The sequence below is a fragment of the Embiotoca jacksoni genome, unplaced genomic scaffold, assembly GCF_022577435.1.
Source record: "Embiotoca jacksoni isolate LCO1_2020_lvr unplaced genomic scaffold, fEmbJac1.0.p SCAF_32, whole genome shotgun sequence".
Taxonomy (NCBI): domain Eukaryota; kingdom Metazoa; phylum Chordata; class Actinopteri; family Embiotocidae; genus Embiotoca; species Embiotoca jacksoni.
In genome coordinates this window covers 423,007-441,077 of record NW_027185384.1, presented here as the reverse complement: position 1 = coordinate 441,077, position 18,071 = coordinate 423,007, and the positions used below count along the sequence as shown (strand labels likewise).

Here is an 18,071-nt window from a genome sequence, read left to right as displayed (position 1 = left end):
ACAAAGAGACATCCAATTGTGCTCTTTGGCTGCGGCTGACACATTTATCATCGTACTAGTACAAACTCATTCATTCAAGAATCAATAGAAGTGAAGGGGAGCCGCAGCAGCCATGACGTATAATAAGTCAACTGTAAGAGAGATTGGGAGAGGCTGCTCCAATTTTGGAAAAACTGCGAACTTCTGAAATTGGCATGGGGCATGACCCGGCAATCTAAATCTGAAGTGTAACGATGTAATGTAGCACTGAGATATCGACTGTAATAATTCAAGTTTTCAAAGAGCAGACAGTCCCAGATGAAAGCTATGAACCATCAAGCCAGATTAACCACTAATTAATGTAATCATGTTCAAGTGAGAAGTCCAATTAATCAGTTTTGTCTGTTTTTGAGCATTTGATTTATTTATTTTTACTTTGCAAAGAGATTCCCCTTTGGCAAATTGAGCCAAAAAAAAAAAAAAAAATCTGTAAAGTCGTGTGACTCAAAGCATGCGTCAGTAGGGAAGTAATCTCAGAGTCTATGGACATGATTTTTTTTCCTGTCTTTTATCTCAGCACTGCACAAAATGTAGGCCTCAAATCTCAACCATCCAGCCAGTCAGTCAGTGTTGTCATATGTGTACACGTGTATAAACAGGGAAGTCAATCCAATCTATTGTTTTGTCTACCATGTCTGCTCACTCATGCGATTTTGATCCAGACGAGCATAGAAATTCAAACTTAAAAGTCTTATAATAATCCAGCCGAAAGGGTCCTGTCCTCCAGTCTGTGATACTAAACATAGAGGGGATTAATCAAAGAGGAAAGTATGATAAAATGGGCTCCATAATAATGGCAGGCTTTTTTGGGAGAATAGTGATTTTCCGGCCTTATGCCTCCTTTCGAGGTCAAGTTAATGTTAACGGGCTAATAAAATATATTAGAGGCCACATTCATCCCACGCTGATAAAGTTTAGACATGACGGAGTCTTAAAGATCAGGTTAAATTAAAACATCACATACAGTTCATGCTAATAAAGTGCTCAAGGTGCTTGAAAGGCTTTCTATACCACAAGCGCTTAATCCCTTCAGTTTAAGGGTGAAGTGCTTCTTAACCGATTTGGCTGACATCATTAAAACTGCATTTCACTCAAAGCATACAGAAGGAAAGATCATGAACTGCACACAGTTTAGTTCTGTATGCCAGGCGGGCCGTTCTGTGATGATTTATACTGAAGAAACAAGAATTACTACACAGCTCAGTCACCGACGAATCAGCTTGAATTTTGTCGCAATTTGTTAATGCGTGTCCAACATGCAACTTTGGGCAAAAAGGGAATCGGAAAAGACGGGTGTGCTATAAATTTAGGTCAAAATCTTTCCCTGCCCGGCTTTAAATACACCGAATCGACGAGTAAAAATAAGGATTCTCCAGTTCAGATGTGTTTAGAAAGTGAAAGCCTTCCTACCGGTCTGCCACCAGTGATCCAGAACAGGAACCCCGAAGTTCCTCTTTGTCCACTCCAGTGTCTCCACATCACATCGCTCTCCTGCCAAGAATAACGACCGCAACCTGCAAGGTCACAGAGCACATCCGTCAATCACCGTAAAGTAACACGACATTTCTAACTGCTTCACGGGAGCGGTCAGGGAGAGTCAACATCTCCAAATGTATTGTTTGTGACCCAGTGTGGGCGTTTACGCGCACAAACTTTTTTAAAAGCTCTTCATTTTAGATTTCTCCAGATGTTAACGTGAGCATATGTGGAGCATTGCTGCAACAGATGCAGCTGTCCCAATTCACACACAATAACAGGTTAGAAACATGTCGATGACATGTTCTCACCATTAGTTCTGTGTACAGATCTGCTTAAATAAGTTTGAGGTGTTTCCTCCTTCCATTCAGGATGCTAGCGTTTGACTGTCTTAACTCATCCTTGATCATCTCACTCAAATGCAAAATGTTTCCATACACGACTGTCTGTATGTTGTTGTTTTTTTTACAAAAGTCTCAGCGGACCTGTTGCTGCAGCTGCACCTGCTGCCGCCACTCCACATGTTGTTACTGTCTCATGTCTCCAATACTAACTACATCTACTGTACTTTCATTACCATGAAAAACAAAGTATTGTCAAAATTTTGGCATCCACTTGGTCCCGAAGTATCGATTCCCGTCATATCTCTACCAGGAGCTGTTCAGTTATACTTCATGTAAACGTCTGTTTTCAGGAAGATCTTCAGAAATGTGATCGTTCCGGTATAAAATTAACTCCACAAGAATCGAGGACAGAACAGAAAACGTAATAAAACAACTTCTTTTTCTAAAGAAAATTTTTCCACGTTACAGTTTAGGGACAAAAATAACGTATTTTTCCCAAATAAAAACCAAACAATGCTGACTTCATCCTGACATCTACTGCAGGTGATTGGTGAAGGGAAGGTGCAATGATAGCAGCTTTACCAAGAACTATCTCAGCTGATTTGTAAAGATATAGCTCCAATAGTTTCTACAGTATGGCCTTGAAGGAAGCTAATCAAGCAGAACAAAAAAAAACAACCCGTTCTTGTTGTCAAAGGTCAAGTTTAAAGCCCACAAATTGCTAATGTGCTTAAGTTCAGTGTGTGAGGTCGGTGTTGCAAGGCTGATGTGGAAATACTTGAGAAACGCTGAGTGCAGCAAAAGGATCATACAGCTGAAGGTCACGTGTGTGTTAATGTTAATGTGCAGGACTGCAGCCAGACAATATGGAAATATGTCTGCATGAGGTGACCGGTGAAATGAAAAACACTCCTGTCAAACACGACCATTTACTGTGCAGAAAAAAGCAGTCACTTGTTTGCAGCCGAAGCTCTCCGCATTGAGTTGAAGTACCTCCTTTTAAACACTGCTGACAGAGTGTCTGCCCCCTTTTCTCATGCTACATTTACGGAGAGCCCTGCTGCCATCACGGCTTCAGACAGCTCTGCAGCCTCACTCTCGATGTATTTTTCACATCCACGGTAACAAGTGGTCTGTCTGAAGCACAGTGATAAGGGCTATTATAAGTAAACGGGCTCCAGATGGAGTAAATGTGTCGGTGTCAATAATCCACAGACGGGGTGTGCGAGCTGTGTCAAATTAACGTTCGAGGTCCCTCTAGCATGAAATTATGTGTTTGATAATAAAGCTAACGGGGTTTTTTGAAAGCTCCATCAACACGCTTTGAATTAAAACCAGAACTGGTAGTATGGACATATCCTCCCGTGTTTTATAGGATGGCGCAGACTGGATCTGCATTCATGAGGCAGTACTATCCCAAACAATACGCATGGACGAATTACAAATACAGAGCTACCACGAGCAAGAAACCAAGTTAACAATCTCTTAATATGTAGATTGTCACTTTGTGCTTTCCTCTTATTCATTGAGCAAATGAAGCATTCAAGACAGATGTAAGAAATTGACACATTAATTGTAATTGACTGCTTTCTACTTCTGATAAATTATAGCTTTTAAATTCCATTATAATGCCCATGGCCACTTGGAGTATCACAGTGCCACGTTTTGCTGGAATAAAACCTTCTTTTGAAATCGTAGAATTGAAAGAACATATCAAGTTAATGAGCGAAAGGCTCGACCATTGAAGTGCCCGGCACTAAAATCATTTTTCATTGTTCCCTTTTGTATTGCAGCCTGTGTCACGACGGCCTGCGTTGTTTCAGAGAGAAAGGGAAACGCAGTAATCTTCCGCAAATCTGCCACCACCGAGGGGCACAAGACACATCAAGGACAAGAGAGTGCACACAGGAACCGTCGCCCAAATGACTGACTGTGCCAAGGTCACAACTAAGACGACGAACGGCACCAATGCGTGAAGAAAAATGATCTCTTTCTGCAATAACAGTATTTAAAAAAAGGTGCTACAAAGGCAGAGTTATTAAATGATTCACCGGGGCCAAAGGTCATCCACACTCAGGATTGCTTTATGATCGTGAGCTAAGAGGAGCTCTCAGACTGCTGAGCACACCACAACGCCTCAGGTCCGAGTTTGTTTGCTTCACACTGAAACAATTAAGAAACGTAATCTCGGCGAGCATTTGCGTCTCGGGGCCAAACTAATACGACCAAATATGTTTGTTTTCAGCTCCGAGCTCCAGACGACCTTTACCGGAGCAGCGAGGCTCACGCAGCGTGATTTAGCATGGGGAGGCTACGGCGAGCTGCCGTGGTTTCCCATCCATCCTGATTGACACCCAAGAGGGTTGAGTTGTGAGCAACGGAGGTGGGAAAGGGCTGAGCATCAACAGATGGCCGGAGACTAACGAGCGGCTGGACAGGCTGTGCAGACCACCGGCAGCCAGGAGATGCTTTAACACGTCATTCCTGGTGTTTGAAAGCTCCACAAAGAAAACCTGCAGTTCACCGTTCGTGCAGTGAATCTTCTGTCTTCACAGATCTCACGACAAGTTCACCAGATATAAAGAGATTACCTCAGAGTGGGTGCTCATATAGCTGTCATTTGTCTTGGTATTAAAACATTACTGTATCTTTCAAGAAATGAAGATAGTGAAAGACTTTTTGAGATTTTAAATCTCCAAATATTGTTTTTTACTATGAATCAATCATTTCGTGCAGTGATTCCCAAACTGTGGTGTGAGTCATGCTGAAAGGACTAACAATCCAGCTGGCTCAAATTATTACAGACATCAGTTATTATATATATATATATATATATATATATATATATATATATATATATATATATATATATATATATATACACAGCATATTACAATGATCTGAAAATTATTTGATAATCATGTAATTATTTTAGTAATGAATATGTGCCTCTGCTTTGCCCCACAGTGACGCTAATGAGAGCTTGACACAGTCGGAAAATTGTTGGTATCTGCAGTGTTAAGTGGTCCTTTAGAAATTTGGTCAACTCCATTGTGGTGCAAGTTTGGGAACCCTTTGATTTGGTGTATAAATGCAGTACATTTTCACATTTTAAGTGCAGGAACCAACAAATGTTTCACTTTTCACTTATCTGAATTTTTTCTATATAATTTTCTGTCATTCTTGTCGTTTCAGGACTCCACAGTGATACAACAGTCATTCCTTCATCTAGTATTGCCGTGTACCTGGACAGTGGATATTTCTTCCCAATCGCAGCGTTGGCGTCCTGCTGGCGAATGGCCCGGATAGCAGTGGGAGCCGTGAACATGGAGGAGGCTCCATATTCGGACAGGACGCGGAAGAAGGCCCCGGGGTCTGGAGTCCCCACAGGTTTACCCTGCAATCACACAGCGCCTCTGCTTAGTCTACAAAAGGTAATGTCCTAAATGTAAATCATACAGATGTTAATACTATGCATCAAAAGCAAATATCTTATCCTTAAAGCCCCAAAACTTTGACAGCAATATTTCTATAATGCTCCACATTACAAACTAGCCAACATGAATATTCATTGAGCAGCTGTTTAAAATGGAGTAGCACACTGGAAGGCTGCCTTCCAGACAGATGGGCCAGAAATCCATGGATTGGAAATCACAGTTGCACTATAGGAGCACCGTGTGTCTGGAAGAAAAGATAGAATAAAGAAGCCCCGCAGGCAAAGACCTCCAAAAACAATTTTAACTTTGTTTCTGTTTCTTCGACCAACCGGTCCCAGCGGATAGAAGACAACTGCAGATGAAGAAGAATGGCAAACAGCAGCAGTGAGTTCTGGCTGTCGTTTTTGTCCTGGATAAATATGTGTGTCTGTGTACTGATCAGAGAGAATAGGGAACAAGATTGGCACCACCACGCCTATACCAAGATATACGGGCTGTAAAAATAAAACAATGTTTTACAAAATTTTAAAGGAACTTAAAAAAAGATCAACATGACCAGAAGGTTGAATTTATTGTATTTGCCATAAGATGGTGGCTGTTTCCAACATTTCTAGTGGTGACATTATGGTGCACTATTAGGATAATATTGGGTTCTGCAATTAATGTTGCTATAATAATAACAGTGAAAAATTGCTTATGCACCACTCCAAAAGATACAGTTGCTTTGGAAACATGATAGAATTAAGCAAATGTATTCCGCAAGCTGAGATTTAATTTATAATTATATACATATATTATAATTATAATTAATTTTGAATTCATAATTAATCTGTTTGCACATTTTCTGGTATTTCTTGTTATTTGCACTATTTCTGCCATTTGTTTTAAAGACATGTTTTAGCTTTGTCCACAGGGATGTACCTCATAGAGAATCGTGCTGTTACCGTGGAGCAAAGGAGCGTAGCAGATGTATGAATGGCCGACTACCCAGCCCAGATCTGACGCTGCCCACCAAACCTGCAACAAATGAACATATCCATTCAGAACCATATCATACTAACAAGAGAGCAGTGTTAACAATGTCCTTCAATTACCTCTGCATGCTAAAAATACAACAACAAAAAAGACCCATAGTACAGAATGATAATTGTAACTGAAGATAAAAAAAACAAAACATGTTAAACATATTACTTAAGACTTTGAATGCAAATCAGATCTGTACTGACATGAAGAACAATGCCTTTGCTGCTCTTTGTTCTTAAGAATTCACTGAGAAGAGCGTGCTTTATTGCCTTACGTCTCCAGGATTGAGTCCATAAATATTTGACATGGTCCATTTCAGCATCACAGCATAGCCCGCAGTGTCTCGCACTAGACCCTGGGGGACGAGATAAGAGAAACTTCAGACGAGTAACATGTATTGCACTAAGTAAAGAAGCAGGGGTTCAATATCAATTTAAACACAGTGGGAGAGGGACGGCATTTTGTTTCCATTTGACTGCTTCTCAAACCAATAGCCCTATCTGACATTTATTGGTTAGCGCGGTGCTGCCGAAGCATTTTGGAGCAAAACAATTGTGTGTCCTCAAGTCCTGGTGTCCACAAGTATAGAGTTTTTCCTTTCAAAGTTATGGTGTCCCTACAGCAAATAACAGGAATTCACAGCGGATCACACAGAAAAAATAAAAGTGGCAATAACAGCGCTATTAAGCTCAGGAAGTAGCCAGCAGGAGGATGTTTTATATATCTGTTGGTCAAGGACAAAATTATATTATTTGAGAGGAGTCAAGATTTTTTTTCATTTGAAAGTGCCTGAAGATTTTTCCTGCAGCAAAGACTTCAGCTCCTGCTGTGGAAACGTTCTGTCTTATTTATGTCGTGGTGATGGTGTTTAGATTGGGCCTGGATTTCTTTCTTTTTCCTGCAGAGTCGACGATCAGATGAGTCGCAGAGAACGGTGAGTCCTGGAACTCATCCGCAGGAGAACGCATGACGACATGAAATCAATGTGAATCACATGCTGATTTACCTTTGGTGTTCCGGTGGTCCCAGATGTGTAGAGCACGTAGAGAGGATGGTTGGAGGGCAGAGACACGCAGTCATGGGGCCGAGCAGTGGCCATCTCTTCGTCCCAGTCCAGACTCAGCTCAGGACCGAGAGATACTTTCTCCTGGAACGCATGGAAAAATAAAGAAGGTACACTTATTTGCAATTTAATAAATCCACTATTAAAACTAGAACTACCGCCTGTTGCAGTGTGCAGTTCATGAACATACATGCTGGTGCCACATTTTTATAGATTTTCTCAAGACGTTCCTGAGATATCGTGTTCATAGAGGGAAACGGATGTGAACTCACAGTGACCTTGACGTTTGACCACCAAAATTTTGTCAGAGCATTTTTGGGTTAAATTGAAAATTTTTGACAAACTTGAAGACATTTCCTCTAGATGTTTCTGAAATGTCGCATTCACGAGCACAGATGGGACAGTGAAAATAAATTCTTGTGAGAATGAGAGGGACATGAGGTCACGGTGACCTTGAACTTTGACATTCAACCACCAATCTCTAATCAGTTCATCCTTGAGGTCACCTGAACGATTGTGTCACATTTGAAGAAATTCCATCCAGGCGTTCCCGAGACATTATGTTCATGTCTCAAATTAGGATCACAGTGACCTTGACCTTGGACCTTTGACCCCCAAAATCTAATCAGTTCATCCTTGGTATCAAGTGAATGTTTTTGCCAAGTCCCTCCCCCTTTTTGAGATAGCACCTTCACGAGAACAAGACGGACGGATGGACGGACGGACATCACAAAAAGGCGGTCACGGGCGCAGAGCGATGATAGTGAGGGGAAACTTATTTGCATTTTGAAATAGAAAACTGTTAAAACCGGTACATAGTATTGCTGCTGATACCTCCAAATGGTTATAAAATATCTCTGGGACTTCATCCATGCTTAAATAATCAATTCTTTTGACCTAAATAGTTAGCTTCAAAACTTCTCTTTGACTTTGGGGAAAAAGAGACAAACAAACTCCCTCTGCTTGCCTGCCTTAGATGTGACTGGAGGGAAATAAATTCACAGAAGTCATCCAATAAATATACATTTTTCATAAAACTCTGAGGAGCGGAGATCATTGCAGGTCATAGATTAATGCCCCTTACATCTCCGGCTGACATTTCAAACATAAACCCCTCTTTGATACTTAGATTTCATTAACATTTAATCACCCCAGGAGGCAAGAGAAATGCCCTTTTCTTTGGTTTCCATTAAAGAGTGTCAAGGTAAAGACGTCTTCAATATCAGACTCAGACTCTTGATGCAAAGACAGACGTCTCACAGAACCGCCGGCTTTCTCAAATGCATTACTTTTTTTCTGAAAGCCGAGTCAGAATAAAACTTGGCTGATTTGGCAAGGCTTACTGAACCATAAACTCCTGCTTACTGAATGCAGCGTTTGATAAAGCAGCTGCAGCCACATTCAAAGTCCTGCTTCACATTAATTTATTGGGTTTCGTTTTCTGTGAATTTTCTCCTCACAGATCCTTCACTGGTAGATAAAACTAGAGGGACCAAACCAGATCTGATAAATCATGTAAGGTTCATTCAGTTACAGCACAGAGCTGGTAGATCTGAGGGAGACAGTGATTTAATTTCCGGAGAACAACTACAAGACTCTGCAATCAATTTTAAGAATAATTCTTCCCGACATAAAATTCAGCCTTGTTTAATTTATGCCTGCATACAACAAATGTCAGCTTGCTGTCCACAAGCGGCAACGACCACGGCTCAAAGCTGAGCCCTGCTACAGCCTGGAGATGCCCGCTCCCATTGAGTCCTATTCAAAACGTTTTAAACAATGAATTAAGTGTGCCGGTGGTTATTTTAGAAATGTATTGCTTGTTGAGTAACATTAAAAAAAGCTTGTTGGAGCTCTGATGCCTATTGAGAGCCACGGTTTAAAAATCGGACTTTTAGAGCTTGTGTTTAACGAATAATCTGAGATTTCTCTGCAGACACGCAGTTCTAGTGTATTTGTGGTTAAGGAGTCAGATGCTGTCACAATATTTGACAAAGTTTCATGTTTGTAACAGCGACACCTGCCCTGTTAGCACAATATCGCTAAGGTAGCTAATTTTCTCCCACATGTGGAGCAGTTGGCGTTTCCAGTAAGCTGGCATTGATTTGCACTAGAGGTAGCGGGGCGAGTTTCCTGAGTAAAGCTCCAAAGCTGCACCTCTGGGGTTCAAACTTTCTCCAATGAAAACCCACCTCATCCATCTTTATATACAATTTATGGCTGTCTTCATATTAATGCATATTTGTGTGCTGTATATGTAGAATTATTCTAAAAAAAGCTGTCTGTTGGATGTATGCTGGATCTGCCAAAGACTGGCACTAACCTCCATCCTTCAGCTACAAACACACCACACACATCTTTCAATGTCTTATTTTACCTTTACAATTTTTAAATAATTGTCATACTATCTTCCCACTGACAAACATTCAGCCAAACCAAGACAAAAATCCTTTGAAACCGTATGCTTTTGATTTAGTTAAATGATGCAACTGCTTGCCTACGGAAAACCTTTTCTCCCAAAAGCAGCTAACCGTGACTCAACTAATCAGTTTTATAAACGTCTTCCAAACTTTCATACATTCTCCCACATAACCACCACGCTTAGAAACAACAGCACCGTGTCACATTCAGGTTCATGGTGCTCCGGGCTTCTTACCATGTTCGGCCTGTTGTAGATGAGGACTTTGGAGGGCCTGTGAGAGCACAGATCCAAGGCCTTCTTCACCAGAGGGATGTACTCGACTCTTCTGCCGGGCTCGATGCCAAACGAGGCCGTCACCATCATCTTGGGCTGAAAAAGACCGATAACTTGAGAGTTTTGACTGTGTTCAAATGTCGACGAGCTTGCAGCATCATTACATTTTTCTCCAGCTAGATAAGAAACTGGACTCGACTCGCATATTTAGCAGGGTAATAATGGTTTGAGTCTGGCGTCTATAGCAGCGAGCCGTTGTCAAGTTAAATGCAGTTCACATACGCCTTATTAGCATGCATGTGAGTCCAGAATAAATTACAGGCTTGCAACAAATCTGAGGTGTTCCTATAGAGTCAGAAACAGTTCCTCTAACTCTCAGACGAAGTAGCTTCAGACCAAAGCTACAAGGAAGATGAACCCTAACTGGAACACACCCATTCATGGAGGATTTTCACAGTAACGGTGTGGATCCCTTAGCTGTGTCTTTGGAAGCTGGTCTCTCCATGTCAGTGTTGGAGACAAGAGAGAAATGTCACTTTTAAAAGTATCTGTGTGGTTAGTTTACTTTCAGTTTTGTGTCACTCCTGTTCCTGGGTGTTAAATTACCAGCAACACAACATGAACCTTTCCTACTGTTGCTGTTTCATATTAAAACATTTCCAGGGTTACAGGAAATACAGCGTGTTTATCAACAAGCAGCTTCATTGGAGATTCAGATAAACAATAAGATCCTTGCTGTGCAGTACGTACAAAAAACACCTGCACAGTCGGTGTGCCAGTGTAGTGAGTAAAACTTTAACAGTTAGCTCATTTCCCCTGGTGGCCATTAGAGGGCATTGCAATGTTAATAGCACGCTAAACAACAATCACTGCTTTACATTAGATTACAAAAAGGGATACATTTCTATGACAGAAGTGTGTTTGTTCAGAGTCTAAATAGATTACCTATTCATCTGAATATAAGTCAGATGACAGTACTTAAACATGAACATCTCAACAATTACAGTTTTAAATTCTTGGTCAAGTATTTTGGCAATACTTAAAAATGCTGTATTTCCTCCTCCATTGATAATTATATAAATCTATAATATAATTATTATCTTCGGGAACATTTCCCGTCAAAATGTTAAGTCTTCCATTGCTCTGTTAAACTATCTAAGAGCAAATGGCCTTGACATCTGCTGGTGTATGCAAGCTGTTGCAAAAAGGAAAAGCAAGCAAAGTGCTTTCCATTGTGAGAGATTCATCTGGAGCTTAATGAAACAACGACGCCTCGGGCACCTTTGGCTTTAAGTATTTCAGATATTTTACGAGATGTGTGGCGCAGATTACTTACGTCAAGTGAAAATGAGAATTGTACAATTATTTGTCGCAGCCATATTGTCAGCCGGCTTCATGTCAGTACGTAAAAAGCACAAAGCCTCAACACATGAGCCTGTCCTTTAGTTTTTAACGACGTACTTACTTAATAACAAATCATGTAGTCCTGATGTCACGGCTTAAAAACAAAGATAAACATCAGCCACAAGGTGAATGGCAGCGGCTCCTAACCTTGGCATGATTGACGCGGACAGAGAGCTCCTTAGAGGCGAAGCCGCCAAAGATGAGGCTGTGTGGGGCGCCGATCCGGGCACAGGCCAACATGGTGAACATGGCTTGGGGCACCATGGGCATGTAGATGACGACAAGATCTCCTTTCTGCACCCCGTTCTTCACCAAGACTCCTGCTAACCTGGACACCTGGACCACGATACAGAGGAGGCGGCGCAGAGTGAGTGTCAACATGCATTTTGGTTGAGGTCATTTCACTACTGTAAGCAACATACCATCATTAACTAACAAAGTTAAAAATAATGGAAGTCTGGGATTTTTCTGTGGATGGTTTTTGGGTTATTAATGATAAAAAAAAAAAATTGTGAATTTTTCCAGGTGTTTTTATTACCTTCAGTTGGACATGTATTTGTCAATGTAAGAATGCTGTGCAATGTAGTCAGTGTAGTCAATGCTGTGCATTGACTTCAGTTGGACATAACTTAACAAATGACAGAACTCAGTACATTGAAAATTAATCCAGTGTTTTTTAGCCTCGGGGTGAAAGCCAGCAAAAAAAAGCTATATTTTTGTCCATTAAAATATTATTGTTTCAGCTGAAGCGTCTGTCCAAAAATATTAATCAAGTTCCTAATTTTCCAATTCTTTCTGTTGTTGTGTTTCTCTGCCCTCCATGCTAATGTTGGCTCGATCCAGTAGCCATGCTGGGAAACACTCAGCTGAAAGATGGAAAATGTATTTACTGTCATAGCAATACTGACAAACTCTACATTACGGACTCAAAATCCAAACAAAGTTTGTTTACATGCCTCAAAATCACACCCCCCCCCCCCCCCACACACACACACACACACACACATCCTGGCAGTCCAGACTTTAACAATGTGACTCCCGTGTCCACACAGCTCTTCATGCTGTTCAGTTCTGTGACATCTCATTTAAATAATACTATTTACCTGGTCCTGGAGTTGCCTGAAAGTGACGATCTGTTTAGTTCCAGTCACTGGGCTGTCATAAATGATAGCGGGTTGCTGTCCGCGGCCGCTTTCCACGTGACGATCCACAGCGTTGTAGCACATGTTTAACTTTCCTCCAACAAACCTGACAGAGAAGCACATCTTCAACCAACAAGCAACATAAATAAATGTAAACATGCATACCGAAAGTTTCTAAATATATATATATATATATATACGATCGAGTACATTTTAGGTAAGCAAAATGTATCACTACCATTATTGGAGGTTCCCAGCAAATAGCCGAAAGAAAATTATGGATTCAGCTTTTGTCAGTTCTGCTCCAAACTACCTGTTAGATATCAGGGAAGCTGCCCAGTTAATTACTTAAAAGAAAGCTGAAAACATATCTCTTTACATCAGCCTCTAACTACTTACTCTTGAAGCTCTTTTGCACTTGAACTACCGCGCCTTTAAAATGCATATTTCTTATTTTATATTTGAACTCTATTTGTTTGATTTTATGCATTTTATCTGTTTCTTATGCATCTTATTTCTTTTCTATAAATGTAAATGTTCCTTTTATATCTGTTTTTATGTTAAACACTTCATGTAATTCTCTTGCTGTAAAGCACTTTGAGCTGCATTTCTTGTATGAAAGGTGCTGTACAAATAAAGTTTATTATTCTTATTATTCTTATTATCACATCCCAACATCTCTACCAACTCTAAGAACAAATTGTGTTTTAAGTGTGTAATTTTGGTTGACGGGGCCCATTTCTTTGACTTAAAAAGCTGCACACAACTTGAGACCGACTCCGACTGAAACATATGCATAACCAAGTAGTACACAGCAAATCAATGTTCTCGATAATGCAAACAGTTTCGAGTCATTCTGGTGCTGTACATATGGACAAAGAGAAGCAAACAGGATGAGCAGATTGGTGTCTGGGATCTGCTGTTTGGGAAGCCTGAGGGACCCGGTGGCCTCGTCCTTCTTTGTAACTGCACCAGATTCATAGAGCTGCAGCTCTGCCTACCCCGCTCGATGGTGTAATAGACAATGACACAAACAAACAAACAAAAACCTTTTCATTTCATTTTTCAGTGTGCGGGCTGTTGTGCATTTTAATGATGTTTGTATATGTATTTGTATTATTTTTTTTTTCCCCTAACTGTGTTTCTATTGCTGCTGTGACGACTAAATTTCCCCACTGTGGGATAAATAAATTCTTATCTATCTATCTGACTTTTAATCCATTTTGTAAACACCCCGATATTCCCTTAGGCAATGGCTATTATTATTCATTTCTCATTGCGTTTATTGATGATCTTTAATATTCTTGCAAACTTTTTCATAAACATTAGCCACTTCTCGACCTCAACGGGCGCCATCGTGGCTCCGTAACGGAAGGGGCGGGGCCTCTTCCAACCTCATTAAACTCGCGAGCCGAAGCCAAAGCTGTTGCGGTTCGGACTTAGTCGCACACAAGAGTGTTTTTTGTTGTTGTTGTTGTTGTTGTTTTACAACATACAGCTGTACTGTTGTTCTACAGAAGCCACCAGTTTATTGTGCGCGTGAAACAAAGGGGGGGCGCGAAAACACGGTCGGATATTTTGTAGCGCGGTCCATTTAAAGTCCTCAGTCGTCATTTCCGGTGAGTAAACAACGGCACGGTACTATTTGAGAAAACACTGCCGACGTTAGTACACAACGAAAGTAGCTGTACTAACTGTAGTATTATACTGCTACAGCAACAATTGCATATATTAACTATATTAACTTAAAGTATTTCACAATGAGTGTAACAGAATTAGGAAAACGGAGACTTTGCTGGTCTCCATGTATGTCGGCCCAGTTATTATCAATGTTAACCTATAAAGAGAATTCTCTTAACCACTGCATGATTATTTACATTTAAATGTGCCTGTTATCTTTCTCCCAACATAACAAAACAAATATCACTGCAAAGCTGAGCAGTAGGCATAATATTGTTCGACTCGTTTGAAAACACAAGACCTCGTTAAAATGTAAATTTTAAGCTGAGGGAAGTGAAGATAAGACTTTACATCGGCTTTTTTGTTGTTTTGTTTTTTTCTTTTTTTGCACTTATAGTTAACTTAGGTGTCCAAAACGTATTGCTGAAATGGGATGCAATTACTTGAAAGAAATGGGATTTCAGTTTCAACATTGTTTACCTGTAACGCTGATATACCTACCAGTCAGGGAAAACAGGATCTTCAACGTGCAAAGTTTTCCTCCAGGGTTCAAACCAGCTTATGTCTCGTCCCACTTCACCCCAGAATCGATCGGGGTTGTCCCGCGCCGTGGCGACGGCTCGGCTGTGGGCGCAGTCCGATGCGTAGTTTCTGCGGCTCCGCGGGGAGAAACACGGCTCGTTACTTGCGAAAACGTGCGACCTCGCTGCTCCGTTCACGTGTCGTTGTTGTGCAGCTGCACACGGAGACCACAGCCGCCTCCCGAGAGTCTTCTTGCGCTGGACAGGAGCGCAGCGATTCAGGCGCACTGCGAGTTTAACTTGGAAGTGCATTGCTGCTGTAGTTGGGTTTTAAAAAAATAAAATTTAAAAAAAAAGGTAAACTTCTTCTTCCGCGAGTTTCTCCCTCTTCCGGGGTCCGAAGGGCAAAGATCTTTGCAATGCCCTAAAGGAAGGCGGACTCTGAATTGGATGTAGTTGAAGCAGGAGGAGCTTTAAGCCCCATTCACCACTTATATTACACAACACTGGAACAGCACTGCAGACTGCCACAAAACTTGCTGTTTAGAAAAAAAAAGTTAAATAAAAATGTATCCTGTGAAATATGCATTTCAAAGAATAATAATTTTTTTTAAAAGTCATGCGGTCTTGCATGCAACTTGAAATCATAATCACACAACCCCCAATAGGCTTGTCCAGAATAGCCATTCTGCCCATAACGTGCCTTTTATAGTGCAAAACAAGCAGAAATCCATTTTATTGACATGGTGCTCCTGCCCATCACATCTGTATTTTTCAGTAGCAACACCATTCATTTTTCAGTGTGCCTGGCATCGCATTTACACTCCCCTCTCTAGTGAAAAAAAAAAAAAAAAACGCATCTGTTTAAACTGATCAGGGAATGCGTTCATCGGCTTGCTCGAGGATGTTTATGAAAATAATTGCTGTGTACAGTCAATTAAAAACACGGTTCCGTCGTTTGTCGTCTCCATCACGGCGGCTCCGCGTCCTCCCACGCGTCACTGCCATCTTTCAAGCCCCTGGTAAATACCCATAATCCATCTGACCCCCTGGATGTGACCCCTGTGCTGGGTGCCCCTGGTTGAACAACTCATCCATCTGATATTTCAGGTCATCTGTTTCTATTTATACATGCAGAGGGGTGTTTCCCATGAGTTGCTTCTGGAGGCGTCACACTCTTTCCAGAGAAGCGGTTGTTTATTACACCTCTCACCGTACTTGCATTTCTCCAGAGGTTTGCTGGAAAGATAAACAATACATTTAAAAAAAAAAAGATTTCAAATGATTGGCAAAACCTCAAAGTAATAAACACCACAGATCTTTTTTTTATATATATATACTTTGCCACCTATTTTGAATTGTTGACCAACCCCTTCTTAAACCCATCACCTGTCAGCCTCACCCTGTGGATTTTTAGACGTGATGAAACTGTGCTTGTTGTGCTTTTATTGATCTAATATTGATTCAAATTTCATCACATTTCAACAGCGCACATACGTTGCGATTTATATTCATGTTCCTCAAAAAATGAACAGCGAAGCGATGCCTCCCGTCTACTTACTCGTGCTGTAATTTGCTCGGTTTTTGAGAACAGTGCAGATGCTATTGGCAGAATATTTATAAATCTTGTAAGTCTCTGGCATCGGACACGCACAGAGCACTAGCCGCTTGCACAGTCCAATCAGCCCTGAGTCGGAGTCCAAGGTGGCTTATTATGACCCCTCCATCTTACCCGCTTCTCTGATTTCATGTCATGAGTGTGAATCTTTTTGAAGCAGAAATCAGCCGACTGCCCTTTAGAAACAGTTTGAGGTCATTTATCTACAAATGATTCATTTCCAGGCTGGATTTTTTTTTTAAATCTCCACAAAGGGTCTTAATATATAATTATAATCATATTAGTTTGAAGCTAATGACTACTATATAGCGTTTTGAATGGGTTTTAGATGCGGCATTTGTCAGAGCAGCTTGTCATAATGGCTTCAGTCAATATTATTCACAGTTTTAAAGACGTGATACATCATAACAGCCTATTACAGCTGAGTGCATTTGCTTTTAGGAATTGGAAAGGTACTGCAAGGGGCACGATTATTTCATCAAGTAAATACAGGTGAAAGCCATTACCCCTTGTTAATTATCCTCCTAATGAATCTCAGTCAGAGGAAGGGATGAGGATGAGCTTTGACACAGTGAGATGAGTGAGAGGGATTCAGTAAACACACAGATGTTTTAATATTTTTACTATCAGTCTCGGAGCTATTAAAATGTCAAATGAGTAGCAGCATGGCGTTTTCATGTTGCGTAACAATGTTACAAATCAGACACATAATCCTATTTGGGGTTTTTTCCAGATTGAAAGTGACAAAGTAAGTGCTGTTTCCCTGAAGGGGGCGTCAGTAGCCAAACGGTCGAACGGAAAGTTGTGTTAAAGGTCAAAGCCCCATGGCAAAGGCAAAACGGGTGACAAGCAATACGTCAGGCTTCCTCGAGAAAGGCATTTATTTAAGTTGCACTCGGAAAAGTTTACAACTGTCGAGGACAACCTTGAGAAGTTGGTGAATATCTTATAATATAATAATATGTCCACAATATCTCCACGGTGCTACTTCACTCAGTCGTTCCTGTAAAGGAAACTGCACGTTTTGCTGCGTCAGCTTGTCTTGTTAAAACATAAATCCAGTTTTTAAAGATGTCTGCCTGTTTTTACCGCCCACATCTCTCATGATGATGTACTTTCATTATCCGTCAGCCGCCGCCTGATGGAGCTCGGTTTTAAACAACAGTGCTGCGGCAGGAAAAAGTAGGAAATCACAAACTATTACATGAATGCATTATTTTTTTTTTTAGATGTTGTGTTTTTCCTCCCAAGTTTGATGTGACATATTCCACAGTCTGTGTTGCACAGGTTGGTGAAATGTATTCATGTTACTTTTGTAATAAGTACAAGATGAACGGTCACTAGCTGGACATGACACCTCTGTAATCCGTTAGTAAAGTAGTACTCCTTCAATCTCACAGTACCGATCGCAGGAATCCGGCATGTCATAACTTTTAAGGTCAATCAAAAGAAACTCAAAGACTTTGTCCCGCAAAGAACAAATCTGACATGTAAGTCCATAAAACCACCATTTCTTTGAATTGTTTTGGTTCTGATTGAGCAAACCCAGCGCAGCCAGTTTAGCGAGCTTCAGACGGTCGCTTGGCGAGTTGTTTCACTTGTTTCTCATGTTGCTAAACTTAGCAAACT

General features: G+C 40.9%; 1 protein-coding gene across 1 annotated transcript in view; it reads right to left on the bottom strand.

Annotated features, from left to right (window-relative positions):
- Window positions 1–15,237, bottom strand: part of acss3 (acyl-CoA synthetase short chain family member 3) — a 32,756-nt gene extending 17,519 nt beyond the window's left edge. Inside the window, exons 1-9 of the mRNA XM_069164856.1 lie at window positions 14,805–15,237; window positions 12,585–12,729; window positions 11,629–11,817; window positions 10,039–10,173; window positions 7,326–7,466; window positions 6,594–6,674; window positions 6,218–6,313; window positions 5,105–5,256; window positions 1,450–1,553 (exon numbers count right to left, since the gene is read on the bottom strand). Of these exons, the coding sequence (XP_069020957.1) occupies window positions 1,450–1,553; window positions 5,105–5,256; window positions 6,218–6,313; window positions 6,594–6,674; window positions 7,326–7,466; window positions 10,039–10,173; window positions 11,629–11,817; window positions 12,585–12,729; window positions 14,805–15,136 (1,375 nt within the window). The 5' untranslated portion in view covers window positions 15,137–15,237. The remainder of the gene's footprint in view (window positions 1–1,449; window positions 1,554–5,104; window positions 5,257–6,217; window positions 6,314–6,593; window positions 6,675–7,325; window positions 7,467–10,038; window positions 10,174–11,628; window positions 11,818–12,584; window positions 12,730–14,804) is intronic.
- Window positions 15,238–18,071: the final 2,834 nt, after the last annotated feature.